Genomic DNA, 10,981 nt, shown 5'->3' with positions numbered 1-10,981 from the left:
ATCTGGAGACGAGGCAATTAAGGTCATCTCGTCTACAACAGGATGGATGGATGGACGGACGGATGGATGGATGGACGGACGGATGGATGGATGGACGGAGGGATGGATGGATGGACGGAGGGATGGAGGATGAAGATGCAACCACATCCAGAGCTGCTCATTGAAACCTTGGTTGTCTCAGCTCTATCCTTCTGGGACAAATAAAGGGAGGGAGGGGCGGAGATATCTAGGCCAAGATGATGCGAGGAAAAGGCGTCACAAGCGTGAGCTGAACTGGCAGAGCTGAAATCTAGTGGGTGCACCGCTTAGAAAGGCTTACACAGGTGTTTGTGAACTTGTAATTGAGTGTAACAAGATTTAACATGCTGATTTAAATGACTAGTTTACACTCCACCAGCGCCTTTTCTGTCATCACGGAGGAGCAATGTCGTCATTGCACATCTGTATGGGGGGGCTTTGGTATCGACTGCAATGAAGGAAATTGTTTTAAAGCTGCCCACCTTAGATGCCAACATGATCCTCAAACAAATGAGGAGTCCACAAATGTGCACCAAACAGACGGCATTATTTCATACTTGAGCAGCACTCCTCTGGCACATATTTTTTAAAACACGTCAGCGTTCCTTTCTGACTGTCATTGTGTCTAAGAGAGGTTCGCCTCTCGGCAACACACCCATGCATGCTATGTGGTCTTCGTACATTTTTTTGTCATCCTAAGTGTGGCACACCCAATAAGGAAACTCAGAAGACGGCATTTAAAATCCATGTCTGATTGTGTTTAAAGGCACTTCGGGTGACTTAGACTCCTATGTGAGGGATTTCACTGCGATTATAAGATTATAAATGCTGTTTGGAGGAGGATTCAATCACAATCAGCAGCTTTTTGTGAGACCCACTCCGGCGTTGTGCAGCCTCCAGTGGCTTGATGAATATGCCTACGGTGTGAGACGGTGCATATTTTATTATATATTTTATTACCAAACAAGTGAAAAATACAGGCCTAACTGTCAGACAGATATTGCAATAGAAAACCGACAAGATATTAATATTTAATACACAGCCGAACTTGCAATAAATAATCTAAACACATAAATTAAAATTCTGCTTGCATGGCGTCATCTATGATATTGATCAAATGTTTCAAATAGGATCTCGTAACTCAACCCCCCCCCCCCCCCCCCCCCTTTAAATCATAGATCATTAACTTCAATGTAGGTTTCAGAAGGTCAAACTATCACACCCACTTGGCAGCTCTGTCTCACTGAGAGCTAAGTTGAATTGCTGGTCCTTCAGCCCTCCACCCAGTTCCATGTATTTATTTATTTTACAGTCACACAGATGGCAAAAAAAAGAAGAAAAAACATTCCTAAGGCATAAGCGGTGATGATTGACGTAAATATGGTGGCAGAAGTATTCATTGATTGTTGTGTGTGAAGCCCCGCCCCTGGGTGGCCTTGTGACTCACCTCCCTTAAGGTTAAAAGCAGAAGGAACGACAAGGAGCGTGTTTGTCGAGAGCAGAGCAATAGAGCAGAGCTTTAGTGAGAGTTTATCTGTCAACAAATCACAGATCTTTCTGTCAAGGTATGTACTCCATAGCTTTATGAACCCTTTACAGCACTGATTCTGTGTAGTGTTATATATATATATTTAAAAAAACTGCAATGGAAATACATTTTGTAATACGTGTCAAACTGTACTTGGAGGCCGGTTGTATTTCATAAAGACACTTCTGGAAAAATTGATAAAGATGCTGTAAATCAGGATTATGCAATCAATTAGCATGTTCACTCACACTTTTTATTATTATTATTAACTTTACTGTAGGGAATGTTTGACCGATATATTAATTACAGACATCACACACATTCTGTTACTATGGAATTTGTATTGTATTGACTTCACATGAACCTTATAGAAACGAATTGGGCTTAGCAAAACGTAACAGTGTGTAAGGCAGTTTCTACCTCGCCAGAGTTTTCAGCTGCCATTCATTTCACTCGTCCCATCATAGATCTGTTCTGTTACATGACACTATAAATATAAAGCATGTAGTTGAAAGGAAGTCAAATCAGATTTCAGCAGCAGTGTGTTATCAGACAGCATACCTGTTCACTGTGGAATGCTCAGGACTAAACCTTTTAATCCTCCGGTCCTACAAGGTTCTAAAAAAAAAAAAAAAAGGCGAACCAACTGACATGAGGTGTGAGGTTTTTGTATGTTTTTGTTTTGTTTTGTCAATCTCAACAATCCGAAGACCTCCTAGACGATTGCTAGTTTCATATTTTATGTAACATCTCTTACACATCTGAACATACAAAATGTTTTAACTGCTTTAACACGCAAAGCCAAATTAATGACGTTAACTACCAATAGACTAACAGACACACAAACGGTGTGAACTGAACAAATGTTGCACTCAAAGTGTAATTTTCTGCACAACTTAAGATAAAGTCACTTGTCAATAGGGCATAAAACTTTATTAATAATTACTCATGGCATAAATTCACCACTGTGCTACTGACAAAGGTGTGTTTAGAGAGGGTGTGTCATGGGGGTGGGTGTGCCATGTCAGTGGAGATCAAGACAAACCAGTTTATGACTGAATCTTCGAGTTTGCGGTTGAACTTTCTTTACATGACAAAGGCCTACTTTAGACACAGTGGCAAACCTGTCGAAAAAAACAACCTCAATCTGATCCGCATGTATACAAGAGAACTTCTGTGATACGACAGATATAGTATACTGTTAATAAAAAGCTTTGATTCCTTTATCAACTGAATTTGCCTGCGTGCTGATCTCAGGTCAAACACAGATCATTTGCTTCACTGCGTGTGAAAAGTCTGAGCCCACACTGCCATCTAGTGGCGAATGTGCTTTAACTTCATAATGTGACATTTTCCATTCTCTCTGCTTTCATTTTTACAGATTCAGTTGCACAATGAGCGATAGATATGTTTGTAAGTATTTAATATAGAATGATCAAATAACAAAATACTAATAACACATTATACTGTTGATACTTTAGATACAAGAACCAAGATTCAAAGTTTGAATTTATAATAACATGACCATGTAATTAAAAAAAATACCATTGTTTCGAGTTTTTGTTAGAGGAATTTATGTTTTTTTGTTTTTTGCCTGATACTAATTATGATTTCAGCACAGAATTAAGAGTCCTTGGACTTCACAGCACATATTGGTAGTTTAAAATATGTTGTAATACCTGCAGTCCAGTGGCATATCAATTCATAAAAATAAAAAAAAATCAATCCAAAGTGCTTTACAGGTAACAAAACAATCAATAATAATGCACTCCATACTTAAACTGTAAATTGCTCTTGTGAAATATAAATGAAATATTTGAATGAATGAAATTTAATTTTAAACATTTAAGTCGACAGGACAATAGCTGTGCTGAAAGTCACCTTCAGGGGATAAATACAAATTTCTGAAATTCACAGATATTATTGAGTAGATTTTCATTTTCATTCAGGTTTCATTTTATTACATTAAATCCTAACCTGCTTTATGCTGACTTGTGTTTGCAGCCAAATTCAACAAAGACACCAGCTGGATAAGGAATAATGACAATGAAGACACTGAGTAAGTCATCGGAACAAGACCAAAAAACAGTAAAGTATTAACGAACACTAACCCTAACCCTAATCTGTATAGTTCCCTGGTCCAAGACGGGAAAGAAACAAGTAAAACAACATCCGTGAAGTCTCTGACCAAGAGGTATCATTTTTATTAACACGATCTCTGACACTGATATTCATCAATTTATTTGGATATTTATTTTCAAAAATGACTGACAATTGTTTGGTAATTGTCTTACTGCAGATTTGGGTCAGCGTCGGATGAGCCACCGTTCAGGTTGGTACAGTACTCATTGAGCATTACATTCTTGCCCTCAACAGGCAAGCATGCCTCCTTTAGTAACTGTAACCAGATCGCTGGCCTAATGAGTCATCTTTTCTAGTGGCAGCACGTATCCTTCAAGCAGGAATACATCAACCTCCACCAGAAGGTACAATTCCTAATTCAACAATGTATCTGGTGGTTTTTAAAGGGGATTTTCAAACTAATTGACCTCATTATTGAAGTACATATTAATTACATCTGTCACAGAGAGCTGGAATAATAAATTCTAATAGGCCGATGAATCAAACGTGTTTTTTTTGTTTAAAAAAATGTTTTATTGAAGTTTCTAATGAACATTGATGTCCAGTATGTACACATACATATATACAAACACACATACATAACCACAAATAATTAAAATAATAATATCAATAATAATAAAAGTTAAATAAAAAAAGTAATACAAAAAAACGAACAATTATTTGTTTAAATACATATAAAAAAAGGGGGGGGGGGGGGGGGGTCAAGTTAGCTGTATATTTATATAGACACTGAACAATGGCAGGAAGTAAAACAGACTGAAGTACATGAAGGAAAGATTCTACAAAATAAAACAGGAAGTGAAAAGAACTACAGTCTGAGTCATCCCAGAATTCTATATTCGGTGGGCATTTGTACATTGGATCACAGTAAGGTAACAGATAGAGGTAGAGGCGTGGCACCACGACCAATATAAAAATGAGATTATGTAGATTTCATTTAATTTGCCACATGAAATAGCTCTAAATCTGCCATCACGGAAAATTACATTTTGGTGGACATATCCTGACATTTTATTTCACGTTTTATGGACATCCACTGTTTTCCAGTCAGCAAAGAAATATTTGCAAAAAAAACCCAACAAGATATTATATCTAAGAGTTTTTGTAAAACTTTTTTGAATTATTCCTCCTTTAGCACCACAACTACCAGGGTGACCAAGGATGGAACCACAGAGAGCACTGTCACCACCACCAAGGATCTAAGGTATAAATATCACTGCTTTAAGATGCCCCGCCTCATTACTGAATGATTTCACATCTGCTTAATGACAGCTGAGTTTTCTTGCAGTTCTCCCACCAGATTCACTGAGCGGGTCAAGTCTTCAAGCCAAGGGTAACTGGGTGTTTCTACACAATACTGCACTAAGATTCTTTCCATCATTCCAGTTACCGCTGAATGTGACATTAAAGCTTCTGAATTCCAAGGCTTTATTGATCATGTAACTTATCTGTGAACAGGTCCCAATACACAACCTACTCACCAACCAGAACAACCAAAGTGACGGGGACACCGATTGCCAGCAATTCAGAGTGAGCTTAAGGATTACCTTAAAAAGAATCACATGTAAATGAACAGGCTGCATGGTGGCGTAGTAGTTAGCGCTGTCACCTCACAGCAAGACGGTACCGGATTCAAATTCGATCTGTGCAAAGTTTGTAGGTTCTCCCCGTGTCCGCGTGGGTTTTCTCCAGGTTCTCCGGTTTCCTCCCACCTCCAAAAAAACATGTAATTTAGTTGAATTGATTACTCCAAATTGTCCACTACGTGTGTGAGTGTGTGTGCGTGAGTGGTTGTCTCTGTGTGGCCACGTGATGCACCCCACCCCCTCTCCCATAGCAAGCTGAGAAAGGCTCGCAAAAGGGGAAGATGGATGGGTGGATGGGAATAAGCAAACAAACAATCAAATAAATAACAGAAGAATTCTCCTGTACATCACCTACAATCTCACCTGCTTGTCTGTGCAGTGCCGAGAACAAACTTTACGATACACTCATCCCCTCATCTATCAAGGATCCTCCATCATCAGCAACCTACTCGCCTTCTTCCAGTCTGACTGAGCGAACTATTACCACCAATAAATAGTAAGAAATTGTTATTAACAGCAATAAATAGTAAGAAATTGTTAATAAGAGCAATAAATAGTAAGAAATTGTTATTAACAGCAATAAATAGTAAGAAATTGTTAATAAGAGCAATAAATAGTAAGAAATTGTTATTAACAGCAATAAATAGTAAGAAATTATTACCACCAATAAAAATAAGAAATTGTTATTAACAGCAATAAATAGTAAGAAATTGTTAGTTAGTTCTTTAAACCTCTGTGTTTGTGCAGTGTACAGGACAAACCCTATGACCAAGACATCACCTCAACTATCAAAGATATCTTCTCACCCACACACAGGTAATATTTTAATGTCTGAGACATGGAAAATGAATTGATTGTGGTCAATCAGTAATTATGTACATTCTAATATGGTTTATCTTATTCTTTACACCAACAGCATTGTCTCCAGTAGTGAGACTGTGACGGTGAAAAGCAGCCCTGAGAAGAGGTAGGTTTCACTCTGTTGTACATTTTGTGGTATAGAAAGAACCCCAACAAAGAGTAGTATGATCTACAGTACCAAGCAATACAGCACTGAGGTACTGCTCGGTACTGCTGCGTTTGACACTGTTGATCACAATATTTTTTATTTATCTTTATTAATTATTCATATTTATAAGATTATATTATGAATCAAATGGGTTGGCTGATCCTGTTCGTCAGTTTTTATCATCCTTTATTTTAGATATTTAGATATTTTATGTATCAATAGGTGATTTTAAATCTCGCGAGAAGAAAAATAATATTGTCAGTAATTCAACAAGGCGCAGTCCTTGAGACACTGCTCTTTAATCTTTAATGTACTTACTACTTAGTATTATAAAAACCAATTTTACTACCTTTCTAATCCTGGCGACACACAATTGTGCATTTTTTATTTTCTTCAGGCCTGTTAACAGACCGGTAAATTGTACCAAACACATTTTGTAACACATTTTCAGCAGGGTTTTATCAGTTAAAATGTTCATCGACACTTAAAGCACTCAGAAAGCTGGCGCACAAACATGAATCCAGCACTGAAATGTCTTCGGTTTTTGTCCATACAGAACTCATTACTCAACCTACTCGAGTGCCAGAACAACCAAGGTGACTGAGAGAACCATCAGTGCCGGGTAAACAGTTGTCAGATCATTTTAATAATTTAACTCATTGAGTGCCCGCCATTTCCAGCTCAGCTATTCGCGCATGTGATAAAAGAGTTTATCACTGAAAAGTTAAATCTTAGCATATAAAAATAAATCACTGTGTTTACAGTGCAGAGGATGTCACAGATATGCCCTCCTCTATCAAGCAAGCCTGGACACCCACAGACAGGTGATATTTTAATTCATCAGACTACCTGATTGTGACACCAACAAATCGGTAAGTCTATGTTCCAATATGGTAAATGTCAATGTCAAATGTCAAAGAGTTGTTATCACCACTACTGGAACTGTGACAGTGAAAGGCAGCCCTGACAATAAGTGAGTTTGATCCCATGTTGTGCAGAATGAGGACTGAAAATGTATTCTATTTAGTGAGATGATTGTACTTTATATAATTTAAAAAAAATGTTATTTAAGTCTTTTAAGTCTGAACATGTTCAGGTTTTGTTGTTAGTCAATGTCATCAAAATATAACCCCCCCCCCCCCCCCCCCCCAAAAAAAACAACAACTTGTTATCTTAAGAAATATCTGGAGTTCTGCTTTAAAATGTGTTAAATCCTTGCTATTTGTAGGCCAGTGGATGATCTGTATGACACCCTCCTGCCTAAAGCCATTACCGGTGCATCTGATCCACCTTCCTCTGACAGGTAGGATCTCGCCACTCGCAGCCATTTCAACATCCCATCAGTCAAATATCACATTGTCCTTTTCTCGCTCATACCAGCATCAGACGGAGAGAGATAGTCACAGTGGAGAGTAGCAGAGGGTGAGTGCAGAAAATTATTAACTTTTTTTTACATGCACAATGCTGTCATTCCAGTGTTTTTCTGTTTTTGCCTTATTTCCCATATAGAGGGGAAAGCCCAACTTCATCTTCCAAGTGGAGATCCAGCAGGTAAGCATAAGATTACTGCGCAATAATTATAGATACCCAATAACTCAAGCAAGACAACTTTATTAGCACATTTCATCCAACAATGTGCTTTATAAGATGTGGAAATGCTTGTAACAGTACAAGAAACTCACCATTTAAAAAAATAGACCAGTGAAGTTTAAACAAACGATGACAGAGTTTGACTCCAAATCCAATTCCTTCTTTGCTTCTCTCACACACAGCTACAGCTCATACAACGATGATGCTCCCACCACCCGCACCAGCTCCTACAGCATCAGCTCCACTGCCAGGTAGTCATCTGACTGCATCTTACAATCAGTCACACACCTTTTTCCATTTGCGTCCATGCTTATACTCACAAAAAAACGGCCCTGCTCTGCCGTGTGTCTGCCCACGCAGTGATGACTACAGCAGGGAGAAAAGCAGCTCTCTCTCCAGAAAAAGCATCCCGTAAGAAAAAAAGCAAATTGAATTCTTGCCTGAAGATTTTTGTTTCATGCACGGCCTTACCCTCAGAAAGAGCGCCGCCCTTCCAAATGAATAAACGAGTCGTCTGATCTGTGTTTTTCTTTATACTTTGAATAGTTATGAGTACAGCAGCGCCTCAAGCCCGACTGCCTACTCTTCATCATCATACAAGAGCAGCAGGTACTCTATGATATTAAATGTGGTTGGGTTCAGTATTGTTAAATGAAAGTAAAGCAAGTCTCTGTGCACGTAATTAACTCGTAACTCATAGATGACATTCTGGCAGATCCACTCTCTAAATCCTCCAGTTTCGGGACAGGAATTTTTGGATTGGGATTTTGCTTATGCCACAATTGCAACCCACGTTACAGTACTTGGGAGTATGTGTGAGGAAGGCTCTTCCGAAACACCGTTTCCAAGATCAAGACGGAACTCAAATATGATGTGCTTTTAAGCTAATATTCTTCCTCATAGGTCTGTGCTTGAGAAAGATCTGTGCACTTCCTGCCACACGCCTTTCAACGGCGATGCCAAGATGCTGTTGGACGACTTGAGTGTCAAGTGTCATGCTTCCTGCTTTAAAGTGAGCAGACATCCATAGCAGTACTGAAAACGTATTGCGATACATTAGCTAAGCAGATATCAAAACACTCTATTACAGGTAGAATACGCATGTTTAAAGTTTTTGTACTACCTCTACCCAGGAGGTTACGTTTTAGACAGTGTCTGTCTGTCTGTCTTTTTGTTAGCATGATTAGGGACAAACTACTGGATCAATGTTGATGAAAAAAATAATAATCAGAAGATGGGTCTTGGTCAAACTTCGATCCCAATACATTTTGAGAGCGTTTCAGATACCCGTTTGGCTACAAATAAATAAACAAATCAGGTTTATCATATGCAATATCATGAAAAATGTCTTCTGGATCTGATCCAGCATGAGGTCAGGAAAAAATATAACATTTTAACATTGAAAATCCCATTTGCTGATTCAAAAATCTGTTAAAAATACACATCAATCGGATTCACTCTTACTTTTCACGTTACTTCTCAGTTAAATAAGTACAAATACTTCAGTTGCTCTTTCCTACAGTAAATATTCTTTCTGAATGTCCATCCTGGATCCTAGTAATCAGGAACTGTGCAGCTGAGTACTCAGTGTGTTTCTTGCCTCACGTGAGCGTTTGTGTTTGACAGTGTGAGGTGTGCAACAGCAATCTGGGTAATCTGAAAGCTGGCGACTCGGTGTGGATCTATAGACACATGGTGCACTGCGAGAACTGCTTTGAGATCACCCGAGGTAAAGGATATAAGAATGAGAAGAGTTTGCGTATGTCAATTTTGTTTTGTGGTTTGCGAAGTAAATGATAAAACAGCTTTAATTGATCGTGCGATATTTTCTCCAACAGAAAAGTGGCGTCGTTGAGCGTCGTTGAAGACACATGCGCAAGATTAAAGAGGAAAAGGTTTTTTCCTCATCAATAAGTTTTGGGTGACGTGGGTTCTACTAGATGTGTGCACTTATGCTGATTGAGCTTTACTTTGGGTTAGTGACATGTGTTACATGATTAGTTACATGACAACGTTAAGTTTTATTTTCATGCATATACTACGCAGCTACTAGTCATAAGCGGTCTCTGAATCTACCCCTTTCAATAAGTGTTGAAAGTATTTTCAATATTCTCTGAAGATTGCCGCCTGCCTTATGTGTATCACAACAGAGATATTGCAATATTTTGGGCCGGACTTTTTTTTTTTGTGCAATAAAAGAAATAATATATGTTACTAATATCTGTAATATTTGCCAATTCTTTTCTTTGTTCTTTGTTCATATCTTTATTTAGGCTTGTGTGTATTAGTAATGATCATTTTGATTAGAGGCTTTTAAAGAGTAACATAATCCTATACGGTAGCTCGATTACCGGTAACTGAATTTGTAATGTTTAATTGAGAAATAAGTTAACTTTATTATGAAATTATTTCCATTTATACTGTCTTTAACCCTAAATTTCAAATTATATTCTAAAATGTATTATCTTAAATGTATTCTAGAATCTAGACAGTAGAAGTACATTTCAAAATACCACATGCAGAATTTCTAAAATGCATTTAAAATTATAATATCAATGGATGAAGTAAAGACAGTTTTTTTTGCAACAGATGCACAAATGATATTTAACAATGAGTATGGCAGAAAGTCTTTGGTGATTGGACACTACAAGGAGATTAAGATTGAAGCGTATCTGCAGGTGTAGTTGTGGATCAGTGAAGCAGACATGCCCATTGAGGTCTGCTCCAATCACTGCTCGGGATGCTCTGAACATCTCCTCCTCCTCTAACTCACATCCTACCTGTGGAGTTTACCCACTAACAATAATCCACTTCAAGCCCATCAGTCTATCCAACACTCACTTCCATCTAGATTAGAACATTCTGCACAAACGCTTCCTTCCAGATAACCCCTACTCCATTCCTCTTTCCATCTCCTCCGTGATAAAGCAACTTGAGTCCTGCTCCCAAGCTTCTCGCTTTCCTTCCCTTCCACCTGGTCTTCTGGACACACATCAAGCTTTCTCCTCATCACCATGTCCACCAGCTCTCCAGCTTTTCCTGTCATCGTCCCAACATTCAAAGTTTCGATTCTCAGTCCTAAAGTCTTCCATTCCCTCTTTTCTCCCT

General features: G+C 38.3%; 1 protein-coding gene across 1 annotated transcript; it reads left to right on the top strand.

Moving 5' to 3' along the window:
* The first annotated feature begins 1,527 nt into the window (after window positions 1-1,527).
* On the top strand, window positions 1,528-10,091 carry scel (sciellin). Its single transcript, XM_068746366.1, has 23 exons — window positions 1,528-1,583; window positions 2,928-2,959; window positions 3,551-3,605; window positions 3,678-3,740; window positions 3,846-3,878; window positions 3,985-4,032; window positions 4,824-4,892; window positions 4,977-5,021; window positions 5,147-5,218; window positions 5,654-5,770; window positions 6,022-6,090; window positions 6,191-6,241; window positions 6,840-6,905; window positions 7,048-7,107; window positions 7,512-7,586; window positions 7,664-7,705; window positions 7,793-7,834; window positions 8,056-8,124; window positions 8,234-8,284; window positions 8,420-8,482; window positions 8,777-8,885; window positions 9,500-9,602; window positions 9,712-10,091. The coding sequence occupies exons 2-23, from the start codon at window positions 2,941-2,943 to the stop codon at window positions 9,726-9,728; spliced, it is 1,338 nt and encodes a 445-aa protein (XP_068602467.1). The 5' UTR covers window positions 1,528-1,583; window positions 2,928-2,940; the 3' UTR covers window positions 9,729-10,091.
* Window positions 10,092-10,981: the final 890 nt, after the last annotated feature.

The sequence above is a fragment of the Brachionichthys hirsutus genome, chromosome 12, assembly GCF_040956055.1.
Source record: "Brachionichthys hirsutus isolate HB-005 chromosome 12, CSIRO-AGI_Bhir_v1, whole genome shotgun sequence".
NCBI lineage: Eukaryota > Metazoa > Chordata > Actinopteri > Lophiiformes > Brachionichthyidae > Brachionichthys > Brachionichthys hirsutus.
This window is presented reverse-complemented; position numbering and strand designations above follow the sequence as displayed.

Coding starts and splice junctions, on each gene's coding strand:
- scel (XM_068746366.1), top strand. Junction 4,033..4,823: donor ACATCAACCTCCACCAGAAG/GTACAATTCCTA, acceptor TTCCTCCTTTAG/CACCACAACTACCAGGGTGA. Junction 7,706..7,792: donor ACAGTGGAGAGTAGCAGAGG/GTGAGTGCAGAA, acceptor TTTCCCATATAG/AGGGGAAAGCCCAACTTCAT.